General features: G+C 44.8%; 1 protein-coding gene across 1 annotated transcript in view; it reads right to left on the reverse strand.

Moving 5' to 3' along the window:
* Chsy1 (chondroitin sulfate synthase 1) overlaps window positions 1–16,063 on the reverse strand; it is a 66,245-nt gene extending 50,182 nt beyond the window's left edge. Inside the window, exons 1-2 of the mRNA XM_005357788.2 lie at window positions 15,747–16,063; window positions 993–1,488 (exon numbers count right to left, since the gene is read on the reverse strand). Coding sequence (XP_005357845.1) covers window positions 993–1,488; window positions 15,747–16,063 — 813 coding nt within the window. The remainder of the gene's footprint in view (window positions 1–992; window positions 1,489–15,746) is intronic.

Consider the following 16,063-nt stretch of genomic DNA (forward strand, 5'->3'; position numbering starts at 1 on the left):
AACACTTGATAAGATCTTGAAACTACAGGTATAAAACAGAAAAGTCCAAAAATTAACTCACGTCCCCTTATTAAAGAGAAAATACCTGCAAGAAGACTCCCATAAAGATTTCATGTGTTAAAATAACTGAGAATTGCATGCCACGTCATATGAAAGGAAAGACTGTATCATAAGCTTGCACACAAAAGGTCAAGGTTTGTAACAGTCATTTATTTCTCTTTGCTACTGGCAATGTCCTCAGGGACACTAAACACATGCGATAGCGCTGTGCTGCAACCCTAGCTCCCACATGCAAAGCCAAAGGTCCTGGCCAGTTTCTTATCACTAACCATTTCTAAGTCTATGTAGGTTATCTTGACCAGACGAAAGTGCAAGCCTTTGGGAAACAAGAAACAAGGAAGCATCCTATGCTCTTAGAGAAGGTCTTGTGGAATCAACAGAAATCAGATGACTCTGGGTGTCATGGACAACGTTATTATGACCATCAGTAAATCCTAGGTTTCTTCAAACCATGAGTACCGTTATTTATTTAAAAAAACACCAGGAAGTACAAGAAGGCATGCTCTTTAGAGCCAGGGGAAATCAGGGCAGTAAGAATTCAAAAAAATTAAAAATGAAGGCCAAAACATATACTAATAATTTATACTAACTTTAACCCTAAAGAGGCTAGGATTGCTAGTTTCATATGATTGACTCAGAACTCAAAAGGCAAAATTGACCCTTTTTCCCATGTAAAGAATTCTGTTTGGCTGGGCAGTGGTGGCGCATGACTTTAATCCCAGCACTCGGGAGGCAGAGGCGAGCAGACCTCTTGTGAGTTTGAGGCCAGCCTGGTTTACAAGAGCTAGTTCCAGGACAGGAAGCAAAGCTACACAGAGAAACCCTGGTCTTGAAAAACAAGCAAACAACAACAAATAATAATAATAATAAAGAAAGAAAAGAAGGAGAAAAGGAAGGGAAGGGAGAAAAGAAAGAAAGAATTCTGCTCTTACCTCATATGACCAAACACACTGTACGCCTGCAAACCTCCGAACACATCTTCCCACCTCTACATCCTCATGGGTGGTGTACATTTCCCGGAGACACTTGCCAATGTGTGGTGCCATTCTCCGAAGCACCTCCCGGCTCAGAATCACACCAGGCCCTCCCATGCAGAAGTTCTCTCCAGGCTCAAGGGCCAGCTTCCCCATCTCTTCTGTGGTACCCAGTCCCGTCTGCCCGAGAAAGAGGGGCTCGCTGCTATTCAGACTCCTCAGGAAACTCTCCAGACGATCTCCTTTGATGTAAACGTCATCATCTGCTCTCATAAACCATTCGTATTTGTCCAGGTAGTGGTCATGCATGTACTTGAGCATCATGAAAGACTTCTTCTGGGGCGGATAGGAGTCATCCACACCCCGCAGGGGCACTATCGGAATAGGTATAGTTGTATCTGAGCCCTCGCTAGAGAAGAACTCAACTTTCCCAGGAATTGTCTTGGACCATGTTCTGGAATTAAAATAAATAGTGATTAGAGAACAGTTATTTTCAGAAATGAATTTATCTGCCTATTCTGAATCGCTGTGTGACTAGTCTGTTTGCCCCCACTCAGTATTACAAATCCCAGGTTCATTTCCAGAAGAACCACAACTAAAAGAAGGAGGAAGTTTTAAAGGATCATTAAGTTCTCGTTACAGCTGAAAACCAAATTGTCAAGGCAAAACCTAGGCTGTCAGGTCAACTTCCAGATTTCATCACTTTCCACTAGCAAACAGCTTAGCTCTATGAGGACGGCTAAGCAGTAAAAGCACAAGCTGCCAAGTCTCATCACCAACCTGAGTTTGCTCCCCACAGCCCACATGGCTGAAAGAGAGAACTGATTCCTACAAGTTGTCCTCTGACCTCTACATGTGTGCCATGGTATGCACACGCCCATATACACCCTCAAAGTAAACAAAATATAAAAAATAAATATGAAAACAAAGTCAAATTTCCCAGCCAACAAATCCTGCTGCAAAGCTCCTCAAGTGCCGACCAAGACAGATGCAATGGTGAACACAGCTTCGAGTCACGAAGCAGTCACCAACCAGACATTGTCAGATGGACACACGTGTGTAAGTGATTAGCATAAACACGTTTTGAAAGAAAGGAACATACAAAGGAGAGCCAGAACAGAGAATGCTTCCTAAAGCAGGTAAGTCAGGATGCTAAGGCTGACCCAGGGTGCAGAGCACAACAGAGTTTGCTGTGTGGGAAGATGGAGGAAAACCCATCAGAGCTAAAAGGTGGGTCTACCAGTAAGTGGTCCTCTATGGTAAGAACGCCCTGGAAGGCTCCAAAGTGAACACCGCAGAAGAACAGGAATGAAATCTCCGGGTGTGGATTTGACTGGAAAAAAGCCAGAGGTGTAGGTCTGAGTTTTAAAAGGAGCTGCTTCAGGCCAGACAGAGGAGGGATCAGTAATCAATGAAATGGAAATAAAGTATCCAATTATGAAGAATTAATTTAAGGTAATCATAATGTCCTTTCCCTTGTTTGTATACGGCTGAGAACTTAAGTAATTCAGCTGTAACCACTCATTTATATGGCCTACTTCCAAAAAAGATATGATAGATAACAAATAAAACACAGGCTGAATAGTCTTTATCTGGAGTTACTCCACATTTCAAAATATACGTATAGATTTCATCAGTCACACACCCCCAATCCAAATATCCAAATGCCCTGAAACCTGCCACTGGTAGAATTGAACACTTTAAAGTCTCGTATTTTATAGCACTTGATTTCCACACTGGAGATGCTCAATTTGTAGTAAATTTATTATTAAGAAAATCAAGGCTCTGCATGGTGGTATAGGCCTTTAATCTTGGCACTCTAGAGGCAGACAGGTGAATCACTGCAAGTTCAAGGTCAGCCTGATCAACATAGTTAATTTCCATGCCAGTCAGGGCTACATAGTGAGACTCTGTCGAATGTGAGGCAGGGAGAAGGAAATAAAATCATGAACTATAGATACAGGCTAGTGGTAGAGTGCTTGCTCAGGATGTGCAAGGCCAGAAGCTGAATTCCCAGTCTCGCTGTCTCTGATCCCTCCCCCCAGCTTCCAAGTGGTATTGCTCTTCATAAATTTCAATTTACTTAACCAGTATAACTGTATTTCTACAGTGAAAAGGTGACTTGAACCAACTAAACCTACATAATTTTTAATGGAGATTACTAGGAGAAAAGTATCATTAAAAAATATTCTAGGCCAGGTAGAGTAGTACTCCCAGTGATCAAGAGATTGAGACAGGAGGATAGCAGGCCGGAGGTCAGTCTGGGCTCCTTAGGGCAACTCTGCCTCAAAATAATCATCATCGTTTCTGGGGAAGCAGTACAGAAGTGGGGAAATTGAATTAGAAGAGCTAGAGGCATGGCAGACAAGACTTTCACACTTCTCTACAGTTGGAAGACTTGAAGTATCACATGCTCGCCTTTCAGCAGATGGTGACTATAGCCAAACTCAGCACAGGAGTCACCATCCTAGCCACCTCTAAGTGCACACACAGTTCATAGTATTCAGCACTCACAGTGCTGCACGACTATCAGCACCATTCAGTGGTGTGGTTAATGTGTGCTATCTTTCAGAGGACCAGGCTGGGGTCCCAGCACCCATATATGGCAGCTTACAACTGTTTATAACTCCAGTTCCAAGAGATCCTCTTCTAGCTTCCAAGAGCATCAGCACATATGACACAAATATACATACATGTAGAGACTCGTATAAACACATAAAATAAAAATAAATATGTAAAAAAAAACACCATATAGTTATTCATGGCAGCACATGGCTATAGTCCCTACTCAGGAGGCAAAGGTAACCAGGACCACTTCAGACAATGAGTTTGAGATCAGCCTGGGCAGCATGGTGAGATCCCATTTTAAAAGGCAAAATGGTAAAGTAAATACAGGATAGATGAGCAGTCAATGTAAGGAGAAGCCACCCCTACCTATAAAGGATAAGTCCTTTCGCACATGCCTAAAACACACAGAATGTATGACAGTCTACAGGAACTCTTGTGATGTGATCACGTGAGCGGGGGAACCACCTCCCAGCTCTAACCACAGGAAGCCAGTGTACAGATCCTTTTAAGCCAAGGAGCCCTGGGTCTGTTTCCCTTACACACTAATGCTCGGGCTTCCTTGTTTTCTTTGGGTCACGGTAACTCTGAAAATGTAAATAACTGCAATGCTTGGCACATAACAGAGATTAGTGAAGACGTGGAATGAAAACTGCCCCCTCCTATACGGCAAGTGGCTTACAGATGCTGTGTGCTGTGTTTGCCAAAGACAAAAATCACTTCCAGATGAGCTTCACATAACTGTCCATCAGCCCAGCCATACTTCCTACAATTCGCACAGAAGAAAATCAGTTTACTCAAAGCACAAACAAGAAAACAATTATTCAGAGGGAAAAGATAGAGGTTCCATGTGCTGACACACACTATAACTGTGGTGTTCATGAAATGTAACGCAGAGCTAAAGAACGTGCGACCTCTTAGGACGAAATGCAAAAGGACAACAAATGAAAGCCACGTAACGTCTGCCTATCGCTATCAGCACGCTGTGTGCCTCTGCACTAATGTGACTACTAAAACAGACCAGGTTCAAAGTCATACTAGAGCAGCCAATCCCAGAAGTCAGGAAGTCTTCAAAGCAGCCACCTACTAAAGAGACAGGCACTCTGTCGTGCAGGGGCTCTGGAGTGCACTGCTGAGAGGAGTCCTGCTGAGGAGGCAGAGGCTTGCAAATAAAATAAGACAGGGAAAGAAGCAAGAGAGACAGGAAAGTGTGTGCTGAACATGGACGAGTGAGATTTAAGACTGCACTGCAGTGATGGCAGTAAGGAAAGTGCATCTCACACATCGGGCTAAAAAGAGAAACCCTCAAGCCATGGACTGTGTAAGAATTGTATTTAACTCCTAATTTCAGACACTGTTTTAGGGTAGAATTCTAATAAGAATGTAAATTTTAAGTGTTTTTAGTTAAGACACTAGGTTCTTTGATATTACACTAAAGATCAAAATTCATTTCTACCTGGCACTGTTTCCCAGTGCCCCAGGCAGAATACATGCAGAATGTACTGGTAACACAGCCATCGCGGATGCAATTAATGTCCCAACTGTGACTTGAAATGGTGTAATTTGTCCAAGAAGAGAAAGCAATTAATTTTAAAAACAGGCACTCCAACCTCAACCCCTCCTTAAAAGCTCCTCTGCGTTTTCAGTCACCCCACCCAATTATTATCCAGTCCTTTTTAGGTAAGGCAGGGCAAGCCTCATGTTGTCTTTTCTATTCTAATTGAAGGGTGGTTTGAGGAAAATCTTCTCATGAATTCTTTGCAAACCCTCCAATCTTAAGAAATTATGATCTTTTCAATTAGGGTTCCACAAAGTGAGTGTATTCTGGAACATAACTTGATTCACTATCCGGAGGGAGGGGGAGGAAAACACATTCATAATTCCACATTGAAAGCAATGCTACTGAACAAGCAAGCCTGCCCTCCTGTGATCAAAATAGGTCAGGTTCTGAGATTCTCATAAGCAAATGTGTACTTGGCCATCAACACATTTGATGCCTGGAGCTCTCAATAGAAATGACAGAACATTTGCAAAGATCCTTGCCAGAAAGCTCAATTTTCAATGGACTGAAACCCAACTCTTTTTACAGCCCAGATAAGACAGCTGAAATGAGAGGGTGCCAAGGAAATCTCCTATTTCCCCAAGTTTCTAAATGCTATCCCCTGTACCAAATTAAACCTCAACTAAGAAACGCAGCTGGACAACTGGCAGCTTGGCCAAGGAATGCCTGTGTTGAGTTAGGGCTTTGTATCCGTCTCCACTTCTAGTCAATATCATTGTAAGAAAAACTACATCTACAATATAGACATTGTCCTGGGTAAACATCTATAACATATGCCTAAGTTTACAAAGCTGGCCACACAGGCTAAGAATGCAGCAAGTGATAGAGTGTGTGCTTACAAGTGTATGGCCTGGATTCTATCCCCTGACAACACACACACACACACACACACACACACACACACACACACACACACAAATCAAGAAGGTACGGAAGAGTATACTTATATTTCCTGACTTACTAAACACACAAAAATAATGTACAACTTGGCCCCAAAGTATTCACTGTGGTTGTTTCTAAATGGCGAACTAGAAAATATTTAATTGGGGGCTAGAAAGATGCTCAGCAGTAAAGAACACTGGCCCCTCTTCTGGCTTCCTTGGCACTAGACACACATGTGGTACACAGACATACATTTAGGCAAAACACTCCCACACATAAAATAAAATTTCCTTACCAACAAGGCTGCCTAGAACTACAGGCAACTGAGAACTGTTGAGAACAGGAGTAATTGTCTTCCTCAGGAAGTGTAAACCAATTAGTTATCCAATACCAAAAGGTCAGCCCTAAAAACACACACACACATACACATATATATACACACAAGTAACATTATACAGACTGAGCAGGTTGTAGTTATGTATTTGGAAACACATACATACACACAAACACTCACATGCTAACAACAATTTAAAGAAAAAGAGGCTATGAATTTGGAAGCGATGAAAGGCGATGAAAGGCTTTGAGAGAAGAAGGGGGAAACGATATAGCTATAATCTCAAAAAAATGTTTAAATTGTTAAAAAATTATATTTTGAAAAGAAAGCATCCTCTTTTTATTTTCTATACCTTCTACAAAAGGTATGTATATTTAGAATCAAGAAAAAATTCCCTATGGGAAGCTTTGTGCCAACAAGAAAAAAGAAAAGAAAAGAAAAAAAAAAAAGAAAACCAGAACAGTTTATTTTGTAATAACCTACCTAACAGGCAAATCAAAGAAAAGTAGCATAAGACCGAGTTCCTCCTTTTACAGTTTCTAAACTTAAAAAGTGAGGAGACTTTCTAATCCACCAACCCACTCTTACACATGCTGCCTGCTGGTTACAGAGTGCTAAGTTTGAAAGGATAGAATCACCTCAGATACTGCTTCTCAGTCTTGTTAAAGTGGCCGGAGTCTAAGGAGGAAGATGAAATGTCCTGTAGAATCGACAGACACTAGGAATTAAATGTATAAATCTTTTCTGCTACAGAAAGGATTGAAGATCAAGTAACTAAAATGCATGCATGAGGGGAAAGTGAGCAAGGGAACAGCATTGAGGGGAGGGAAGAAGAGCTAACGCAGAGCAAAGCACCAAGGGCAAAACCTTGGTGCCTGAAGGAGGCTCTGTAAACTGACAGCTAGAGCACTCCCAGGAGGTGCCCCTCAAACTGGAGCAAACTCCTGCGTTCAGACCCGAGACCACAGTGCCACCCATGCGTGATAACCGTGGCTCACTTTCAGCTACAAGCTGTCTAGGAGGCAAAACACGAAGTCACAAAACCGTCCTATTGCTCAGGGCTGAATGTAAAACTATGTCAGACATTAAGTGCTAGGAGAAAATCCTCCTCCAGGACCACTACAGGAAGCAGAGGAAAGCATCTCTGTGGGAATCTCAGCTGGAGGGGCAACAGTCTTAACTTGTCCTTAAGAGAGTGTACAGAAGGACGATGCTGTGGTCTACTGTCAGTCCCAGCAGCACAGGGACCTGTGAAGACTCAGCTGCCCCCCAGGGCAGAAGACACTTGATAACTGACAAGAGCTGCTTCTCCCTCAGTACTAGTAACTTTACTTTTAATGTCCTTACTATCTTTGTAAACACATGGCTTCCTCTTTTTAAGTCAACAGACTCACTGTCCTCAAGATATGAGCAATTTCAAAGTGTTACAGGAATAAGTGAACAATATAATAGAGAACAGTGGGAAAATTATCTTTAAAAGCTAAATTATAGTCTTTACTGCTGATCCTTAAACTTAGACTTAGTGGGAAAGTAAGTATAAAAGAGTATTCCTTACAACCCAAGCACTTGGGAGGTTGAGGCAGGAAGTAACCAGTTTGACTATTATACACTGAAATCTTGTCCTAACAGGGGGGGAAGGGCTTCTTCTCAGTTGAGCTGCTGCCAGGGTGGATTACAACTTCCTCCCTCAACAATGGTCTGGATGACAACCCAGAGGCACTTCCAACTATTGGGCACTAAGAGGAGCCAGTCCTGAGCCCAGGTTCACAACCAACAGCGAAGGCACTCACCAAGAGACACACCACACAGCACACCTTTTTTGACACCTAAGAATCAAATGTAGAGTATAAATGACAGCCGGTGCGCCACAGTCTCCTGAAGACTCCAGCCGAGTCCACAGCCCTCTGAACAACTGTGCTGCTGCTGTACACGCAAAGCTCATGGATTTCCTGAGCTACGGTTCTCATTAGCCCCAAATAAGTGTTTTTGCTAGGTCTGGGGAGTATGTATGAACAAAATGTAAGTTTCCAGATCTTAGAAAAGTATGATCAGAGAGGTTAGGAATGATAAAAGCACCTTGTAAATCAGTGTCCTGGTGCTGTGAGGCACTACCTGCAATCAGCCTGCTCCTCAACAGCCAGACTCACTCTTAGCAGATGGAGGACTCTGAAGTGTCATTATCCACAGGAAACTCTGGGCCCATAAGGACAGACAGCTAATGAACATGAGCCAAGCAAACAAACAGGGGCCACTCTGTGGCCTCTCAGGGCCACTCTACCTCCTCACCCACACCTGTTTCCTGGTCATCACCAGATCTTTCACAGTGGGGACGGGAGCACTGAAAAGACCAAAGAAACAGTTTTGTCAGATAAGGAGGGCAGCCTTGCCCACACTTCTACCACTTCCGTCTGCCTTTGTCGGAAACATAAAACTCCTTCAGGTTGTGAATGGGCTTAACTCTAAGGCAAAAAACTTGATTCAAACTCTCTAGTGCGGACTTGTTTACTGTACCAGATCCTGAACACTTACCTGTGGATATCACCATCAGAAACAGACTCAACAAAGCCTCCAAATAGCAGGACCGTCAGCTGAACTCCCAAACACAGATCCTGTCAAGCTACTCTCATGCTGAAATACCACTGTCGGCTTTACAAAACTCAAGTTCCTGAGGCTGGCACGAGTCAGGTCCAAAGAACTCCAATCCCCGAAACTTTAAAAGGTACTCTAAATACTCTGGTATCTAGACAAAGAAAAGTTTCCCTCTACCAAAAGGAGCAATTTCCCTTATTCTGGCAGAAGGACAAGTGGCTCCCTGTGATGATCATCGCATAGCAAAGCTCACGCTGGCCCAGTCTCCTTCAGCATCACAAGTCCCGGTTACACATTTCAAAGTCCAGGATGGCATCTGAGCCTTCTCACCTCCTTCCCATCCTGAATTCCCTCCAGCTCACAGGCTTCCCTCCCCCAGCTACTCATTCTTCCTATAAAGGCTCACCCCGGCCACCCCGGCCCGCTTTTCTCTATTCTCCATCCCCTGCTATTCTCGCCTCTCTCAGAGAAAACCTTGGCCAGGTCCAGTCTTGCCGGCCATGCTCAGCTCAGTCTACTTCTTTCTCACTCTGCTCTGAACTCTTCCAGATGCCTCTGGCTACTCGCTACACACTCTCTCTCTCTCTCTCTCTCTCTCTCTCTCTCTCTCTCTCTCTCTCTCTCTCTCTCTCTCTCTCTCTCTCTCTCCCCCCCCTCCCTCCTTCCCCTTCCCTCCCTCTCTCTCTCCCCCTCCCTCCCTCCTTCCCTCTCATATCTGTCTACAAGAAAAAGCCTTCCCCTTAACTACAGCATTAGACAGCACACAGGTGCCTTCTTTCAGCCTGGCCTGGTATCCTTGCCATTACTTTCCTGCCCAGCGCTCACAGCCCAGCTCCAAGGAACTATTCTTTCTCATCACCCATCGTCACCATTCCCTGCTACTTCACGACTTAGAAAACCTGCTATTGTCGCTGCCTCAAAACTCTACTCATTCATTCTTCATGGCTCAAAAGGGAAGAAAGGGCTGGAGTCCGGGTGAGAAGCACCTTGACCCTTCCTTTGGCACAAAGTGTGAGCCCTTCTGCACACTCTCCTACCAGTACCTTGTGAGCCCTTGCCAGTCAACAGTCTTCATTTCTTCATCTTGACTGGGCTGTGGGGACTGAAGCCTACTGCCAGTAGAACAAGAACATACAGCAGTTTCTGCTGACAACCACAGCAAACCTTAGCATATTTCATTGACAACACAAACCCTCAGACCACGATAGCTAGAACTACACTAACTGCAGGACCACATCTCTCAGCAGTTTCCCTACAGCGAATTCATACCTTGAAATTAGTTGTGCTCCAAAGTACATTTAGAAGCTGATTATTTGCACTGTACATGTAAACACTTTCCATAGTAATATTTGCCAAACAGAACTGTGTGGAAGAGACCAACTGAGCTGTTTCAAGCTAAACATAGTTTACTGAGCTCAAGAAATAAGAAAATTACTGAGCTATATTGGGGAGAATCTCTTTAAGGCTGGTAAGAGGAACAGTCTGCCTAGATCCCAAGCATTAGGAAGGGTCATGAACTGACGATATCTTGAGTAAGAGTCCTGTATCTAAAGCTAGTGTGTCTTCCCTTTTCTTCCCAAACTTGTCTGCACACTAATGCCAATCACTCCTAGACAACCAACAGCATCCTCAGAGGAAGGTAAAAAAGAAACCAAGAAACAATTGCTTCCCACCCCAGTGTTTTTTTTCTGTGTGTGTGTGTGTCTGTGTGTGTGTGTGTGTGTGTGTGTGTATGTGCTGCATGCAACTGGGAAACTTCAAAAATGCTGTCTGCTTCTGAAACAGTTTCTCACTGGCCTGGAACTTACCAGTTAGGCTAAGTTGGCTGTCCAGTAAACCCCAGAAATCCTATTCAGTCCTCCGCCCTGCTTTGTTTTGTACCTGGATCCCAGGCTAGAACTCAGGTCCTTGTGCCTTTCAAGCACTTTATTGTCCAGGCTATTCCACACAGCTGAAGCTCAGGCCTCTGAACATTAAGAACAGATGGGATTAACCCCAGCACTTAGGAAACAGAGGCAGGAGGATCTCTGAGAGTGCAAGGCCAGCCTGGTCTACAGAACAAGTTCTAGGATAGCTAAGGTTGCACATAGAAACCTGTCTTGAAAAATAGAAAAGAAAAAGAAAACAAAACAGATGGGAGGGGGGAGCAGGGTATACCAGCAAATATGCCTGTGATCTCAGGACTCAAGAGGCTGAGGCAGGAGAACTTGAAAGTTATCCTTAGCTACTTAGCAAGATTTTAAAGACTTTAAACTGGATTAGCACAGATAGATGCTTTGGAGGCTGGGGTGGAAGCAGTTTTGAGTCACCCCTTGTGGCTGGGGATATCTTTTCCTTCAAAAGGTTTCCTTTACAGAAACCCTCAGGGGGCTGGCCTGGTGACAATCTTAGCTACCTGGAAATTAAGGCAACCTTAAGGCCAGCCTGGACAAGATAGGGAGACCCTCTCTCATTTAAAAACTCAAAGGAGCTGAAGGTTGACTTCCTGAACTTGAGGGAAATGTAAAATCAGGAGCAGGGAATAGGGTCTTACTTCTGCTTGCAGTATCAGCACTCGGAAGGTTGAAAGGCAGGAGAATGAATGACTCATAATTCAAGGCCAGTCTGAACTACAAAGTGAGTCTCAAAACAAAACAAATCAATGATAAAAATGGGGCTGGAGAGATGGCTCAGTAGGTTAAGAGCACTAGGTACTCTTTCAGAGGACCACGATTTGATTCCGAGCACCCACACGGTAGCTCACAACCATCTGTAACTCCAGTCTCAGGGGATCTGAGGATCTCTTCTGCCTCCCTTGAGAACCAGGCACACACGGCACACAGATATAAATGCAGACAAAATACCCATATATATTAAAAATAATAATGACAATAAAAGAAAGACAGGTTGAATTATTGAACCATTTAGCTTCTATATGTAAAAAAAAAAAAAAAACTAAGAAAAAAATCCAAAAACTGAAGAAAATATGAACTACAGTTAGTAACTCCAGACACCCAATCAACCTGTTGGTAGCACAACTACATGTGGATCATAGTTTAAAGTGAACTACACAATAGACAAAGCTTTGCAGAGGAGCCTACGTGCATTATTTTCCGTATTTATTTGTAGAATTTCAGCTACCCATCTCCCTTTCTGCTCAAAGCTTCAAGTTTTTTTTTCCATTCTCTTGCAATACAATTCCATGAGTCTGAACAGTCAGACCCAGTTCCTTCTTTTATGGCCTCCTGGCTTCTGCCTCAGCATCCAGCCTTCCCTTGGCCAATATGTTTATCAGTAATAGTCACACAACCAGTCTTTCACTATCTACCCCAAGTGGTATAAATGCCCCTTTCTCTAAAGCCACCTACTACAGACAGGCCAACAGCCCACCCAGCCCCTGTTCTATTTTCTCCACTGTGTTCATCACTAGCCCAAACCCTTTGTAGAGCCCTTTTAATAGAACTAGCAGAACAAAGATCTGTCTTGCCGTGCCCTCCGACTCAGGTTTGGATTCACAAGGGCCATGCAGGTCATCTGCTTTACAAAGGGCTGAACCATACCTAAGTGCACCTAAATGTTTTAATGAGTCAGGATCACTCCTGTGAGCCTAACAGCTAGGCAGCTACATGGGATCAAGGGAAGTTGGCTCCAGCTGGTCTCTATCTGCTACACTTGGAGTTTCAGTTTGCCTACTTTCAAAACTGTTGTGTCTGATGTTGTGCCCAGCCGTCTCCGTGGGGCCTAGCCTTGCTCTAAGTGTACGGCAGGTCTACAAAGTAAGAGATCTACAAATGGAGCTGTTCCACCGCCAAAGCAATACACTGCAGCAACTACAGTCCAGGCAAGCGCACCTTCCTGGATTCTTCAAGGGCTTCTTAGCTCCCTCCTGGATCTCAGTCCTCGGAAGGAAAAGTTGCTAGTTACTAGTCCCAAAGTACAAACTGTGGCATTTTCACTCTCTTATATCAACAATGCCCTCTGATTGGAAGTTGGCATCTCCTTCATCTATAAGTCAACCAACAGTTTTGTTAAATCGAAGGAGGGGGACAATGGGGACAACAATCTGAAGGAGCTTTTGTTTGGTTTTTAAAGACAAACTCTCAGGTAGCCAGGCTGGCCTTGAACTTCTAATCTGCCTGCCTCCACCTCTTGAATGCTGGGAGTTTTTCATATGATGAAGAATAAGCCAGGTGTGGTGGCACATGCCCCAAATTCCTAGCACTAGGAGGCTGAGGCTGGAAGGTTCAGGCTAAGTTAGTCTGAACAACACAGAAAAACAAACAAAATTTACTTTTTAGGAGAAAGGTCACACTGAGCACGCCCATTTTCCAAACTCAGGTTCCACCTTGTGCTCAAGGTTCAAGAATCAAGCTGTTTTCACACTGTACCGTACATGGATGTTACATTTTAAGAGCTCAGTGTGGACTTTCTGGCGCAGGCTGCAAAGAACAGTACAATTGTAATAATAACTTACAAGCCAATAACCTCCCTCCCAATTCAGGCCTTCCCTGAAAGTTCCCTAAGGCTAGCCAATCTAACTACAGGGTTGACAGGCAAGGACCCTGACTAGCAACGAATACAGCCCTTCCTGTGTCCTGCTTTCTTCAGAACACAGAGTAAGTCACTACAGGGAAGCAATGACTGCGGGGTATAGTGTTTCCTTCCTGGAAACGATTCCTTTTTTGTGAGAGGAAGAACCAAACAGAAAGCATTTCTCTCTCTGGCTGTCCTGGACCTTGCTTTGGAGATCAGGCTGGCCTCAAACTCACAGATCTGTCTGCCTCCGCCTCCCCAGTGCTGGTATTAAAGGCGTGCACCACTGCCTGGCTCAAAAAGCATTTCTACTTCCCCACTGCCTTAAAAAAAAAAAAAAAAAAAAAAAAAAAGAGGCCAAAGGGCCACAGACACTGCAGTTCGTGATAGGCTTTGGGAGATCTTGGCCAATCACAAAACAGCAGACTAGTGTACACTACACATCTCCCGGGCACTGCTGGAATGATGATCCTAATGACTTGTGTATCTTGACTTCATAAGCATGAAATGTATTGGGGAGGGGCTAAGATTGTTCATAATCTATGTGAACAAACTACTCTGGTAATTGTCTCCAGAGTTTCGATTTCATGTAACCTGTCACTAAACTTTCAAAACCATAAATCAAACAATTTAGTGGGTTCTTCCTCAATTTAATTTTATTACTGAAAGGACATATATTTATCTATAGTGTATATGTTGTGTGGGAGGGCAAACGTACCTGATGGGACAGTTATGAAAGACAAGAAGACAGTTTAGGAGTCAGCTCTCTCCTTGTACCATGTGGGATCATTCTAGGCACCAAACTCAGGTGGTGAGGTTTAGTAACACCTTTACCTACTAAGCTATCTGGGGTGGGGTGTCCTTTTTTCATTTTTTTTTTCTTTTATTTTTGAGGCAGGGTCTCACTGTTAGTCACATCCGGCCTGGGACTCATAGAGATCCACCTGCTCTGCCTCCCAAAGTGCTGAAAATTAAACGCTTGTGCCACCACATCTGATGGCGACATTAAGTCATAGAGAACTTGGACCTGCTGGCTCTTGAACGATTTTGTTAGCCCGCATGCAGCCACCTGCACTCTAAGCTTCCCTGGCACCCCGAACCTTTCTTGGCAGAATGCAGCCTCTTGACTTCAGCGGCGGGAAGGGTGGGCAAGCCGTTCAAGGGCAGTCTCTGGTCACTCTCCAGCCCCTTTTCACCTTTCCCTCAATCCCTCACTTGGCTTAATAATGAATGGAGAGATTCGGCTATGCGCGTTCCCTTTCACCATCTGCTGCCTGAAAACAGCCCAGAAAACGGACTTAAAAGCCAAACTTACTAAAGTACTGGTTATAAATTGAAAACACACATCGACTAGCGTAGCCTTGCTCAAAATGCTCGGCCCCAGAACATCTGTGCTCTGAAACCACTGTCTCTGATTCCGTGCCCGGAGGAACTTCAGACTTCACCCGTACAGTAAAGGTTTCTGTACACACACACACACACACACACACACACAATTTCCACCAAATCCCTTCGCTTGCGTCTACAATTCTCTTCTATTTCAGTCTCGCTCCAATGCAAATGCATTTCTAACCGTCCTCCACTCCCAAACCATCTCCTTTCTACAGGCTACTTTGGCTAATCCCTTTGTTAATCCTGAACGCGATCGCAGCCACTTCTACGACTCAGACTCATTTAGTTTCCTAGGGCCCGGTTCCTTATGTACAGGCATACACCTCTGAAACTGAGCCAGGGAACATCAGAATGTAGTCTCTTGCATTGACTGAATCGATCACATAAGCTGTTTTTCCTCTAGATTCTTTCTCTCTACTTAACAAAACCAGAGTGGGCACTCTCACTAAAAAAAAAAGGGAGTGACCGAAAAATCCTAAAGTGTGGCATGGAAGAGTCCTAGCCAGGTTAATTTAGGCGGGCTCTCCTTTTGCAAGGACAAAGTGCCTATCTTGGAGACTCAAATTATAACCTCTGCCTCCACTATCGCAAGTACGACGCTTTGAATTCCCCCACCATCTTATAGAAGAGACTCGTTCCTTTTAACAAAGCAGCCCTGGACATAGAAAGCTTATGCGTCTTGTAGGAGAATCCGGGTGAGAGGCACACCCCGAGAAGCCAGCCTAGTCCACCTAATCCCAAAGTCTTGCCCTTGAGCATCGCTCTCGCCCTCCTCCTCCTCCGGGGAAGCCTCCCGGGAACCCTCAGGCCGCCCGCCACCACCCCGCCCGCTGGGATGCTGGATGCTGGAGATGGTGTCCACGAAAAAGGGGCTCACCTGTAGGCGGCCACGGCGCGGGTCTGCAGGTATTTCTGGGCGGTCATGACTCCCACGAAGAGAAAGTTCCTGTCACGCGGGATGCCCTCCGAGGCCGAGCTATGCGGCCAGAGCTGCGCCCCGCGCGCATCGCCTCGCGCACCGCCGGGCTGCGGCGCCGACTGCCCTGGCCGGCATCCCTCGGGACTGGGACGCCGCCGCGGGCCCACACGCTTCAGCTCCGAGGCGCGGGGCAGGACGAGCCGCGAGGCCAGCACGAAGCCCAGCACGAGCCCGAGCAGCATGCTGAGCCAGGCGCGCCGGCCGCGCGCGGCCAT

The sequence above is a fragment of the Microtus ochrogaster genome, chromosome 22 (genome assembly GCF_000317375.1).
Source record: "Microtus ochrogaster isolate Prairie Vole_2 chromosome 22, MicOch1.0, whole genome shotgun sequence".
In the NCBI taxonomy this organism is placed as follows: Eukaryota; Metazoa; Chordata; class Mammalia; order Rodentia; family Cricetidae; genus Microtus; species Microtus ochrogaster.